Genomic DNA, 14,513 nt, shown 5'->3' on the forward strand with positions numbered 1-14,513 from the left:
GGAGTACTCTCTCCCTACTTAAAACTGCGAAGTCTAGAAGAATTTTCTATAATGGGCTGAACTGAAAGCCTCTTAAAAGGAGACACCTAAGTCCATTCTGAACATCCACCTGACCCATCTTGCCATAAGCTGGGACATAAGTCATGGTATGTCCTCTTCATGGCTCCATCTTCCACATGCATTCCCGTGGTGGAGTCTTCCCCACAGCAGGTACGCCCCCTCATCCCTCAGACCCACTAACAGTACCAGATCCCAACAGATTTTATTTCCCTCTGTCCACACCTCCAAGTACTCTTCCCTCAAGCTTTCACCATCTCCAAGAGGATGTTCCTAACTATACTGCTAGCTTGCTTTAAGCAGCTCCACAAGGAAGTGCTGTAATGAAAGGAATGCATTTGCTATGGCTCTTTCAACAGCTCATCTGTCGAGCTGCTTCATCTACCTCTGCTAAGGGCTTTTCCTCTGAGAATCATGGATCCTTTTGATATAGGCTACACAAAACCACAGGAGATACTAAAGCACATTAAAAGATGACTTGATACAAGGCCAAACATACATGTTCTCAACCAGAATAATGGTGAGAACTTCTCAATGCTATCAACACTAGAAGGACCTTCTGCTTTTTCATTCTTTGAGGTGAGGCCCACAGCCTTTACTTCCCTGTCCAACTTCAGCCAGGGCAAATTCCCGCTCCTCTAGGCCCAGGCAGCATTAGATGCAATCTTACAGCTGCTTATCCCACACTGAAGACAGGATCATCAATTTTGCTGCTATGACTCACATACAGTGGCTGTGGGTATGCTCACACTGCACCCTGCTTAGGTATAAGAATCAGCCTGTGATGATAAAAGCTTACATGCATTTAAAGCACTGATTGCTTTCCCCTTTGAATATTAGCTGAAATTAAAGTTTTAACTGAAATATCACTAGAGCTTAGAAGTTCCCATGTTTTTTTTAAAAGAAAGGTGGCTGCCAGTTATGACAATTGTGTCACCCCCAATGTGCATTTCACGTGACTACTCAGGGCTTTAGAAAAGCAGCAGCAGCCTCCCAGACAAGGGGTTTCGCCCTGTAAAAACCTGTCACCTGCCCCTGCCATTTAAGAGGGGATTCTCACTTTTTCCTGAGCAATAAATCTTCATACACACCTGAACCAGGGTTAGATCTGTTCTGATATTACACACTGCAGGTGATGAAAGGTAAAAGCCTGATGAGGATCACAAGCTGAAGTCTCACACCACACACAGCTAATACTGGTTCAAGGATGTCACTGAGGTGTATTGGTCTGGAGGAGGGAAGGATGGCTGACAAGTGAGCTTACTGCAGCAAGTGTCATGTCACAGGGCAGCGCAGGTGCTGTTTTACCAAACAGCCTGACACATGCATTTGCTTTAATTAAGGTGCAGTTGTAATAAGCTTCTGTTTCAATAATACTGCTTAAGTACAAACCATTATTATCAAAAGCTCAAACCACCACCTCAGCTGCTGTATTAAGGCTTTCTTCTCCTAACCCTTACCAGGAGTAGCACTATTGTAAGGTACTATACAGGGACTAGAAGAAATGAAGATTTGCATGATTCCATTTCTAATATAGAAAGGGACTTAAGGGAAAAATATTTTTAAACAAACTGGTATGATTAAAATCAAGAAGAAACTGTATATTGGTTTTAAGAACTTGACATAAACTGAGGTTTATGTTAAACCTTGCTAAACTGGGAAGTAACAACCACCTCTCAAATCTAAATATACACATGAAGGATAAAGCCTTACCCTCCCTTTATCAAAGTGAGAATACACTGAGCCTGGCCTCAGTACTCACCCAAAAGCATCAGACCTCAGTTCATTGAAGTCAGTGATATCAAACAGATTCTGAAAGGACAGCTACACATCCTGAATTAATAGAGCAACTGACTTACATGAGATGAGATGGGAATTAAACCCTGAACCACATGGAAAAGATCCCCTCCCATAACGGTATAGTTAAATGATGCAACACAGTTTAAAACAGGCAAGAAGCTGCGTTCTTTGCCTGTACCAGAACAGCTCTAACACCAATTTGTGAGCATATATGAAAGGGGAAGGGAAACGTCTGTACTCTGATGCTATAGGCGGCTTTGAACAGAACTATCATGTTCATGTTCTGAGCTGATTAAGTCTTAACAACCTTAAAAATCAATAGAGGAAGTAGAGATGCATAACTAGTACTGAAGAGAACCACCTCACCATGCTAGGGCCACATACCAGTTAAGCACACACAAGTGGCCCTAAGCACCTGCTGTAGGTAGGTGAGATTTAGGGCTTCAGGAACAAGCCTAACTGCTTTATCTCCTCACCTCCAGCACCCCCCCCAGTGTTACAAAGAAGGCAAAATGGTGAAAGGCCAGAAGGTTAACTGTTTGAATGCAAAGTCTGCTGAGATCAGAAGAGTTCCTGCCTCCCCAAGTCCAGAGGTTGTGGTTGACTGTCCTGATTATGACCATGAAACATGCAGCTGACCCTTGGGTTTTCCTCCCATTATGGGCTTCTAACAACAGCTCTGCAAGAGCATTTGGTAACTTGCATAGCACATGACCCAGCAAAACCCAAACTCAGGACAATGAAGAAAGCCATGAAAAACACCATGGTGTGTGCAGAATTGGGCATTTCAGTTCTTCATCTTAGTAGGTTTTTGCAAGTAATGCTCTGTGCCATCTACTCAACAAGTAGCACTCCCCAAAACATATTGTTTGTGCTACTTACCCGCAGTGATAGATGGGTCGATCCTTTCAGATGATCTGAGGAGTTTTCTTCCTTATCAGTTTTTAATAGGCTGTTGCTAACATTATGGGAGGAAGGCTTGAAATCTGGCTCCGAGTGGCCTTGCGATGGCTCCAGGATTGTTTTGGAGAGTATTTTTGTCTCTATCAGTTTTCTTCTCTCTTTCCAGTTGCTCAAATCCTCCACAGACAATGCTTTATTAAGCCAAGAGGTCTGTATTTCCCTGGCCTGTGTCCTGTCCAGTTCTTCCCCTTCAAGGCAATCTGTGGAATCTGCAAGAGACTCTTCACCAACAGCTGCCTTTTGGTTTCGCATTTCTTCAGTATAGCTGGCAAGACTGGGAGTCTCATCTTTAATCACTTGTACATCATCTTTTGCAATGACTTGGGCACTATCTGTTTTTTTCTGAAACCCAAAGCTTTCTAGATCTCCACCACAGATCTCCCATGGATGGCTTTCTGTTCCCTGGGTTTGATACAGGTAGAGAAAATACACACAATTAGAAAGTCATATCTCCCTAAGCTTTAGAAGCTGATGATAAATAAAGCCACAATGTTAAGATAGCAGCTCCAACTCAGACACCATTTGGAAACAGCACACACCATGTCCATCATGGAAAACAGTTTAGACTGTTTACTTTCCAGAGACGAACTTCATGAAGTGCTAAAAATCCTTAAAATTGATTTTCCTTACATGTGTTCATCATATGACATTCCTTACAGTAGGTTAATTAGAAAAAAGCAGCACTGTGTTAGTCTTGCCATGATGGAAGGGTCAGGTCAGCTGGCTCATCTTCCAGCTTCCTATGCTGGCTCATCTTCAACACTGCAGAAGCAGTGTAATAATTTTATCTCAAAAACACTGTTCAAGGGTTAAACTTCATACCTCCCTCCACTGTCTTAAATGATTTGCTGTTTTCTAGATACATAAAATTGTTGCTGAAATTATTTCAGAGCCTGCAAAAGTTTAAATCATTGCACAGTGTTAGTGTCAGTGCACAGGAAAAAAAGAAAACAGTAAAGAACAATAATAGGAACTGAGAAAAAGGGTCTAAAAAACTCAAGAACAGAGAAAATGGCATAAGGAGAAAAACTAGTCTCTAGGGGAAAAGGTACTAGGGACTGCTCTTCCATCACACACTTCAGTCAAACAGGTTAAATAACAGCATCTACCCACACTGGTGACAACCAGAAGAGAGGGGGCTACAGTAATAGAGCCTAGACACAACAGTCAACAACCTGCATGTTTGAATCATCCAAGGAAAACTCCATCAGTTCTTCTGACAGGTCAGGAATTAAGTTTGGCTGCTCCCGCTGGAAGATGAAAAGCTCCCCATCACTGTCACAGTCAGGCTGCAATCAAAACCAAAAAGAAACTAAATGAGAGTCTGTAACACTCACCTTAATATCTGTTTTGAGTGACAAATCCTATGTCGCCATCATGTGACTACAGTTCAGACACAAGAATTTTCTCTGATGTCACATCACCGACTGGAGAGACTCACAGCCTCACTCTAGATAGTTTTACAGTGACCTAACATTTGAGCAAGCTACAGTTATAAAAACGATGTAAAACATTGAATTGCCATGGGCACCGGTGACTAACATTCCTCTGAGCAAAGTAAGGACAGGAGTGTGCAAATTCTCTAACTTTGCACTGCCCTATACACCATCACAAAGCAACAAGAGCACTGCTGCTCCCCAAGGGAAGGGGAAGCACATAACTGGAAAGCTAAAGCCCAGTCCTACAGTACCCAAGCAAAGTAAGCAGGACAAACCAGAAGTAGCAAGTAGGCTGAGCCAAGAATATAAATATAAGACAGCATTGTGGTGATGAGACAGGTCAGAGATCAAGCCTGAAAGTCAATTCACAGTCTGGATCAAGGAAACCTGTAACCAGAAACCAGTACTCCTCCAACACAGCCCAAAGAGTGAATGCCCAGAACTGAGTTTAACTAGAGCTGCTGACACATGGGTGGGAGCCCCAGATGAGGCTGGGCAGGGCAGGACCATGAGGCTTATTATTGCAATCTGGAGCCTGCCATTCACTATTCAGGATGTAAAGCAGTATCTCCTTGGTTGCACGGAGTTTAAATAGCTTTGAAAATTTCTTTTGTGAACATAGGACATGTATTTGAGATTAATCCTTATGCTTAGTCACTGAAAAAAGATTAAGCACCTCCTCAGAAGTCAGGACACCGATTTCCTGCTAGTTCCTTTGTGTGTATGTTTTCAGTAACTCACACTGGAGAGAATTCTCTGTCAGGTGTAATTAATTTTTCTTAACATGAAGCAAATTGCAACAGAACTTCTTTCCTCTTAATAAATTGCGTATCAGGGTAACAAATGTACTTCAGGACACTAAACATATTTGTCAGTGCTGGTTTTGAATACAGGAGCACACCAGATTGAGATTACAGATCTCAGATGCATAAAGGTATCTTCACACAAGTGGAAACCACATGGACAAAGGTGCAGCGCTGAAACTGCAGGCTCAGCAGGGAACTGGTCCACACTAAGCAGGATGGGGATTATACAACCAGATCTTCTGAATGCAAATTAAGGGTAGCATGTAAGCACCAAGCAGACTGCCTCAGATCCCTCAGCAGGGATTTCCAGATGTCATAGAACAGAGAATTTGGAGTTTGTTATAAAAAATTTCAACATGATTTATAGAATGGTATTGTTACCAAATTGTCACATAAGCTGCCTCTCTGTTTTAACTTTATTGTACACTTACACAGTCAGAATGCCTAAAACCAACTCCTGAGTACTGGGCTTTAACCTAATTATATAGACACATATAGAAATTATTGTTTTAAATAACTAAACCAGAACGTGGGTAGAGAGAAACTGAGAAACATTGAGGCACTATAACTTGTCCCACATGTTAGAGACAGAGCTGGGTGCAGAAAACCGGTCAAGGAATCCGTATCACCACTTTATCCACTAGCTTACCCTGCTTCTGATGATTGACTTAGTCTGAAGTAATAAATACCACATGGAGGCATTTCTGGCTCCTTCACTGCTCACAAGACTCCCTTTCTATCAGTAAGGGCCACACTAAGAATATATATCCTTTCAGTGTTAAAAAAAAATTAAAAATTTGAGTTTATGCATGCTTGAAAATTAACAAAATATTCTGGTTTAGATAAAAGGCCACTAATAATCAAACCTTGAGATGCATTATCACCTCAGAAAAATCAATGCCAGAGGCAGCATCTTGTGCCAGAGAAGCTTTTATTTCCACCAGACTGTCACTGTCCTGTGAACAGAGATCTTCAGCAGCCACGAGGCAGCCTGTCCCAGAGACTAAGACCCAGCAAGTAAATGGTGAAGCATATTGCACAGTATCTATCAATCTTAGCCTTTATGTTAAATGATTTGTGGCATTATGTTTCTTTGCAGGTAGAATTGAAGCACAAGAAGGCAACATCGCCTGTGGAGAATTACAGGCAGGGAAAAAAGCAGAATCCAGGATTGAAATATCTGCCAAATGCCTTTTCCAGTGGACCACAAAGTCTTCAGGAATATCACTTCCCTGTGATCCTCATACATACAAAAACATACCCACAGGGCTACTGTCCGGCAAGTACATTATTGGAACGAGTAACTTAATACACTCATGCATAAAACCTTATAATCTCATTTTAAATCAACAGTACACTTCTTTCATACTGTATTTTTAACCGAACACAGAAGAAATGTGGGTTCATTCTGCAAGGTGCCTACTGCCTCCTCTTCCCAGCCTGGGAATACTCATTGTCTGGAGAAAACAGTCCCCTTTTCCGGTTCCAAAGAACACAGCGAGAGGAGATGGCATTTACACTTTGCCAATTAGAGATAATCCAGAAGGCTGTGGATTAATGCACAGTGTTCCAACAGTTAGAACAGGTAGCCCACCGAGGATATCATACTAGCTACTGGAAAATGCCTGGCTGGGATGACCTTCTCTTGCTTGAGAGAGATTTTTCTAGAAGACAGTGAGAAAAAAAGGCAGGTTTCAATGCTTACTGTGGAGTCATCAGAGTCCAGAGATGGGAGCTGATCTTTCACTGCAGCAAGTATAGCTCCCCATTGAAACGTTCTGCCACTCTGAAAAGGAGCTGCAGGAGGCTCAAACAGGTGTTCTGTATCCTCTCTTTGCCTTTCTGAGGCCATTGGAACAGCTTCCCTTCAGCCAAATGAAAGACGAGCCGAAATACACCTCACAAAAGAACACAAGAGGTAACATCAGAACAGAACAAGAACAAAGCATGTGCTTTCAGGGTCACTATAATTCTCAGCAGGGTTTTCACTATCAGCAGAGAACAATAAAACGCACTTTTGGAGCTGTGCCTTTCCTCCTGAGTTCAGAGAGCTGAGAGCTTTCTGCCCTGCTCACCATATACACCCATAATTGGGGCCACATCAGAGGCAGTTTAGCCCCTCATAAACCATTTTTGGGGTTTCTTAGCAACACTGACGTGTAACTGTTCTCAGAGAAGTACTGCTGCATGGAAATGGAAGACATGCAGGGAGGGCAGAGCTGATACCTCTGCTCTCAGCTGGTGTTTATTCCTTGTCCCTATTTCTCCCATGTTCCCCTCCTCACTGCTCAGATGATAGATAAAATGATTTATGTTTGTTTTTTTTTTTCCACTGGATTTCTATAAAAATAGTTGAGAGTAGGCATGGTCTTGGGTTCTGACCTTTCAAAGTGTTTATAAAGCAAACTCTTTCCTCATGTGTTCCTTGATGTACATGAGGAGTCAAGAAAACACAGTAGGGACTACTGCTGTACTAACAAGTTAGATAACTAATCCTCATGGAAAACCTTTGCTTTTAACATTTTAAGCTACAGTTGCACAGTTTCCTGGGGATTCAAAAGTGAAAGCAAATAATTTGTTTGGCAAGAAAGGTTGAGAGGTTTGTATGTTATTCAGTACTGAAATAACTGTCCATGTGATTACACTGTCACTATTATTTGCATTGGCATGGAGTGATAATGCTCCTCTAAAGTGAAACTCATCTCATGCTTAGGGAAGCTTACAACTTGGAAAGCGCATTTGCAAATACTTCATATGCCATATCCACATAATGGTGGCTTTGTCCATTCTAGAAAACACCTGACTGATTTGGGTAGAGTGGAGGGAAACCTCTCCAAGGCGGCACTACTGTGCTCTGACAGCAGGCAGAGGTTGCAAGGAACAAGAGGAGTCCTGTGTGGATAAAAACAGTCTTCTGCAGCTCCCTCTGCCAACTTGAGAGCTCAGCCTCCCAATGTTAAGGATGTTATACTGGATCTGAAGTATCAGTCATCTAATCCAGCATCTTCTCTGGGAAAAAGCAGTACTTTATGTTTAAAATAAAGTGCAGACTTTCTAGCTGTAACACAACAAAAACTTTCTGGAGAGCTTGGGCCAATTGAGACATGGGTCCAGACAGTGGCCACAAAAATGGTCAGAGGGTCTGAGGAAAGGCTGGGGATGTTCAGTCTGGAGACATGCAGGCTCCAGGAAGACCTTATTGCAGCCTTTGAGTTCTTAGAAGGAGCCTATAAGAAAGATGGGAAGAGACTTTTTAGCAGGGCCTGTTGTGATAGGATAAGGTGTGGAGGTTTTAAACTAGAAGAGGGAGATTGAGGCTGGATGCAAGGAAGAAACTCTTCTCAATGAGAGTGGTAAAATTCTGGCACAGGTTGCCCAGAGAGGTGGTGGATGCCCTGTCCTGGCAGACATTGAAGGCCAGGCTGGATGTGGTTCTGGGCAATGTGATCTAGTTGAAGATGTCCCTTCTCATTGAAGGGGGGAGGGGGGGGAGGGGGGTGTGTTGAACTAAATTGGTTTTCAAGGTCCCTTCCAACCCAAAGTATTCTATGACCATGAAGTCCCGAGCTTCTCCACGTCACCAGAGGTGACATTTCCTGCGAATTCCATTCAGGAGCCTCACTGTCAGGGTGTGACAGAAGGGAGATGCCAAGAAGATGCAGGAGGCGGGCAGGAAAGAAACCCTGGTTTCAGGGTTGTATTCACTGGCCCGCCGAGGGCCTGTGGATGAGCTAACGCCTGCCCTCGGCACCCACCTTACCGGAGGGTCCCGGGACCCGCAGTGCTTCGGTATCGCTTGCTGAAGGACCCCCCGACAACCGAGCATCAAAATGGCGGCACGGGCCGCGTCACCACGGCAACACCGTCAGCGGCCGCCCGCGCTCCCGACCCGCCTTCCTGAAGCCGCTCCCGGCGGGCGCCAACGTGACTTAAGAGATGAATTTAACCCAGGAGGGGCCAGTCAGCAACAACACTGCTCAAAGACCTGTAAAACCACCACTCCGCACTCCGGCACCTCAGCCACCGGTCTAGCTCCGCCGGCCCTCCCTCCCTCCGAGCACCAAATCCCATTGGCTGTCCTTCGCCCCGCCTCCTCACAGAGGCTCCGCCTATTGGCCCTGAGTCTTAGGAGGTGGAGCTTCCCTTTCCCGCCGCAGAGGATATTGGAATTAGTAGTCGGGAGGGCTCCCGGCATTCCTTGCGCGGGAAGGACGACGTCCGGTAGTGGAGTTCACCGGGGTGCAGGTGAGGGGTGGTGGGGTTTGACGTGGGTTGGACTCGGGGCTGGGCTCCAGGGGCCATAGGGAGGGTTGGGCGCAGCCGCCTATGGGGCTGTCCCCAGGCGGTCGGTGGATCGTTAGATGAGGTCTGCCGGCTCCGCGGTGGGGTAGGCCGGGGCACTCTACCGGCGCGGGGTCTGCCGCTGGGGTGCCCCGGCCTACCTCACCGCGAAGGTTAAGACCTAGCCTCTAGGAAGGCCCGGGCCGGGATAATGTGCTTGGAAGCTATTTAGCTGTGAGACTTACCGTAACAGCCTTGCAGTTACTGGTTGTGACAGCTCCGACCTCCTCTTTGGACACATCGTTGTGTGGTCTCTCGTGGAACCCCACTCGCAGCACTGTATACAGATCGGGTATTGTCAACATAAGGACATGGAGCTGGTGGAGCAAGCCCAGAGGAGCCCACGGGGATTATCAGGGCTGGAGAAGCTCTCCTATAGAGACAGGCTGAGAAAATTGGGGGTGCTTAGCCTGGAAGAGAGAGGCTGTGTGGAGACCTCATAGAAGCCTTCCAGTATCTGAAGGGGGCCTGTAAGGATGCTGGGGAGGGACTCTTCATCAGGGCTTGTGGTGATAGGACAAGGGGGAATGGGTTTAAACTTAAACAGGGGCAGTTCAGGTTAGATATAAGGAAGAAGTTCTTCCCTGTGAGAGTGCTGAGGTGCTGGCACAGGGTGCCCAGAGAAGCTGTGGCTGCCCCATCCCTGGCAGTGTTCAAGGCCAGGCTGGACGGGGCTTGGAGCAGCCTGGTGTAGTGGAAGGTGTCCTTGCCTGTGGCAGGGGGTTGGGACTGCATGAGCTTTAAGACCCCTTCCAACCCAAACTATTATATGTGGTTCTATGGAGCCTGCACAGCACCAAGCTCTGGGGGCTGTGGTGTCTGCCTTGTCTGGCATAGCCCTTGTCCTGGGAAATGTGCTCCTTAACGTAGCCGTTAAAGTGTTTTTGTGCTTCTTGTCTTCTTGGGAACATATGTGCTTTAACATGCTTGAGAGTGCTAGGTTTGTGGTACAGATCACAGAACCATTAGAGTTGGAAGGGACATCTGGATATCATCCAGTCCAACCCCCTGTCAAGGCAGGGCCACCCAGAGCTGGTTACACAAGAATATGTACAGATAGGTTTAAATGTCTCTAGAGAGGGAGACTCCACAACCCCTCTGGGCAGCCTGTTCCAGTGCTCTGCCACCCTCAGTAAAAAGAAGCTCTTTCTTACGTTGAGGGGAAACTTGTGTTTTACTTTATGGCCATTTGTCCTTGTCCTGTCTCTGGCTACCACTGAAAAGAGTCTGGCACCATTCCCCTAGCACCAGCCTTAGAGATGTTGATATATATTGATGAGGATGAAGAGCTTGGTGTCTTGTCAACAGGTCTGTGTAGGAGCTGTGGGTCCTGAGCTGGAGCTTGTGCTGCAGGAATACTTCCTGTCACACACTATTCTGTGAAACTGGATGCAGTTTCTACAGCTCTAGTGTGAGTGTGTGCTCATCTCTGGTCAGCAGCAGACAGCAGTAGTGCAAAGATGAGATATTCTGTCTCTGGGAGTACTTGTTGTGACTGAGCTCGTAACAATTATTGGTACCTACACAAGGATGTAACAAAGCTTCTTATTTCTTCCTGCTAGGTTATTGCTGAATTTAGTGGAGATAGAACTAAGGCAGGAGCAGAAGAAAAGCATATTATCAGTCTGATGGCTCAGTTGGAAACTCCAGCAACCTCCACACTTGTACTGTTTTGGGTGTCTTCTGGGACAGAAGGACCCCTGTGGATTTTACCTGTCCTTGTGGCAGAGGATGGGAGAATGAATTTAGCCAGTACAGCTTAGTGGTGCCTGGTAGGTGGCGATTAACAGCAGTGTTGGATTTGTCATGTGCTGGGGACTAGGTGCCTCAGTTGCTTCTGGAATTGCCTCCCATTTATTTTAGTGTGGTTCTTCTGCCACACTTATTTTCTGTCACTTGTTCCATAGAGTTACCCTCCAAAAAGGTATTCTGAGGTGCTTTTTGCGGCAGTTTTCATACTAAGTTTTCATATTAATGGTATATTTCTCTTTATCTGGCTTTCTCATCTGCCCAGACAGCAAACACAATGTGGGACAGTGTGGTGTTTGCTGCCTGCTCTGAGGGTCAGGACTTATCCTGATAAATAGCTACATGTTGGTGTAGTAAATATATTAGCAACAGCCTCTTGGGGCTGAGGAAGGTTTCTAACAGATGTTAACTGTTCTGCCCCAAAGCAAGAGAATAGTCTGTTTTCAGGAGGCCTTTGTCTAGCTTACTCTTAGCAGCCAAATCTCTTCTGGTAATCCATCACAGTACTACTCTTCTTAGTTTTACAAGGATCTTGGTGGTCTTTAACGAAAAATCTTCTATGCTACAATTCATAGAATCATAGAATGGTTAGGGTTGGAAAGGACCTTTAGATCATCTAGTTCTAACCCCCCTGCCATGGGCAGGGACACCTCACCCTAAAACATCTCACCCAAGGCTTCGTCCAACCTGGTCTTGAACACTGACAGGGATGGAGCATTCACAGCCTCTCTTGGCAACCTGTTCCAGTGCCTCACCACCCTAACAGGAAAAATTTCCTCCTTATATCCAATCTAAACTTCCCCTGTTTAAGTTTTAACCCGTTACCCCTTGCCCTGTCACTACAGTCCCTAATGAAGAGTCCCTCCCCGGCATCCTTATAGGCCCCCTTCAGATACTGGAAGGCTGCTAAGAAGTCTCCATGCAGCCTTCTCCAGGCTGAACAGCCCCAACTTCCTCAGCCTGTCTTCATACAGGAGGTGCTCCAGTCCCCTGATCATCCTCGTGGCCCTTCTCTGGACTTGTTCCAACAGTTCCCATGTCCTTTATATGCTGAGGACACAAGAACTGTACACAATACTCCAGGTGAGGTCTTGCAAGAGCAGAGTAGAGGGGCAGGATCACCTCCTTCGACCTGCTGGTCACGCTCCTTTTGATATGGCTGGCTCCAGGATACGGTTGGCTTTCTGGGCTGCAAGCGCACAGTGAAGCCAGCCCATGTTCAGTTTCTCATCGACCAGCACCCCTAAATCCTTCTCTGCAGGGCTGCTCTGAATCTCTTCCCTGCCCAACCTGTAGCTGTGCCTGGGATTGCTCTGACCCAGGTGTAGGACCTTGCACTTGTCATGGTTAAACTTCATGAGGTTGGCATCAGCCCACCTCACAAGCGTGTCAAGGTCCCTCTGGATGGCATTCCTTCCCTCCAGCGTATCAACCGAACCACACAGCTTGGTGTCATCGGCAAACTTGCCTGTTACGCCTGTTATGTCCTGTCATGCTCACTGTGGCCACAGGGAGCAGATTATTTCTGTCATCCTCTCTGCAGCAACCATTTATGTATTTGAAGGCTGTTATCACATGTCCCTTCCAGGCATCTTCTCTTTAGACCAGACAACCCTCGTTTCATTTCACCTAGGTTTTCATTTATGCCCTTAGGACTCTGATCACTTCTCTTGTTCTCCTCTAGATTCTGCTCAGCTCCCCTCTGTATTTTCTCAGGTGCTTACGCAGCTGACATCATGCTCCAGATCAGGCTGGGGTGAAATCCAGAGTGAAGAGAAAGGCAAAGACATCAGCAGTTAGAGCACAGTGGAGGGGATAGGGATGAGGCTGACAGTCTGGATATTCTGGAGTTAAGCATAACTTTCCATGTGTCAATGTTGCTCTCTTGACTGTGGATCAACTTGCCAAAGTTGTGTTGGTAACTAGTACCTGCGGTGGGGCTGATTCGGACAAAGGCCAAACACCTGTGGGCTTCATATATCTGATTAACAGGAGACCTGCAGAGCGAAGAGTGAGCTTCACTTTCATCTACACTTCTACAAACTGTTCTGGATTTAACTTCCTTTAACTGTCAACATGCCTTTTTGCCTACCCGGAGCAGCTTTAATCTGTTGTAATGAGAAACACTCCTACTCCCCCCCTTATGATCCACTTAAATACATCTGTATTTTGGTTGCAGGGTGTTCTTGTCTTTCATTTGTTTTCTGCCCTGCATATTCTTGCCTGAGGCTCTGGATTGCCAGTGTTATACAAATTGCTGCTGTTAGGTAAAAATAAGTGCATTTGCAGATATGTTAAAGGAATCGTTACCAGCGCATGCTGATTAGGTAGAATGGGTAATGCTTTTGTAGTCTTGACAAACTGAAGGAGTGGGGGGGGGGGAAGTAAGGTGTGGGAGACAGATCCAGGTAGGGAGTGAAGAGGTAAGAATTAAAGGCACTTTTCTTATCTTGCGAGAAAAGGGGCTGGTGCTTGCAAGAGGGACTCCCAAGTGCTTGGAAAATGTAAGTACTGTTTCAAAATGTTACAGCTGGGGCAGTCTAAAGAGCAACTGCTGCTGAAAAGTGTTCCTGCTCTCTTTTATTCTTCACCAATGCCAAATTTGGCATTTGCATGACCCCAGAATGAAACAGGAATTAAATTGGCAAGAAATTCATCAAGAAAAAGAATACTTTCTGTTGGCTTAGCTACCCAGCATAATGGTATGGGACCAAGCAAACACCAGAAGTGCTGTGTGGTGGGTGATAAGACCACAGGAAATGTGGAAAATGCTTCCCATTGAGTTGACTTGGATGTGGTCTGAAGCTGTGGTTGAAGACCTCACATGACAGATGCAGCTCTGTCCAGCAGCACTTTATGAAGTGCCAAACAAGAACGCTCCTGTGAGTGGTTAAAATGATTAATATGCAATTGGTCCCTCAGGCTGGGGATGGGAAATAAACCTTTCAGACAGTCATGCAACTCCACTAGCTTTGTAATTAGGTTACTGCCTGAGGGGTGGTGGACATGATCAGGTAATGAATGTGCAGGTCACTGCTGCTCAGAGTGTTCCAGCAATTGCCAAGATCCAGAGATGGGACTGGGCTGCTTCTGAAGTGCTGAAACAAGAACTGATAGCAACAATCTACTTAGGACCTGAGGACATCATGAAGTGTGCTCCTATTCAAGTGATATTAACTACTTCTGAGAGCAGTGGACAGTTGTCATTATTAATGACCATGTCTTAATTTAAGCAGGGCCATCCTGTAATATAAGACATATGGAAAAAGACCAGATATGTCTGACACATGAATTAATGCTCTCTCTGTTATTAAACCAAGAATTCCATCCTTTTGTGTAACAGTGAGCATGCCATCAG

General features: G+C 45.5%; 1 protein-coding gene across 1 annotated transcript in view; it reads right to left on the reverse strand.

The window, feature by feature from the left end:
• Positions 1-7,237, reverse strand: part of DNAAF8 (dynein axonemal assembly factor 8) — a 93,380-nt gene extending 86,143 nt beyond the window's left edge. The window contains 3 exon segments of the mRNA XM_061473710.1: positions 2,740-3,222; positions 3,996-4,109; positions 6,771-7,237. Coding sequence (XP_061329694.1) covers positions 2,740-3,222; positions 3,996-4,109; positions 6,771-6,917 — 744 coding nt within the window. The 5' untranslated portion in view covers positions 6,918-7,237.
• Positions 7,238-14,513: the final 7,276 nt, after the last annotated feature.

Source organism: Pezoporus flaviventris, unplaced genomic scaffold (genome assembly GCF_033815535.1).
Source record: "Pezoporus flaviventris isolate CSIRO_AGI_PZ_B2104156 unplaced genomic scaffold, CSIRO_AGI_Pfla_v1 ptg000078l, whole genome shotgun sequence".
Taxonomy (NCBI): domain Eukaryota; kingdom Metazoa; phylum Chordata; class Aves; order Psittaciformes; family Psittacidae; genus Pezoporus; species Pezoporus flaviventris.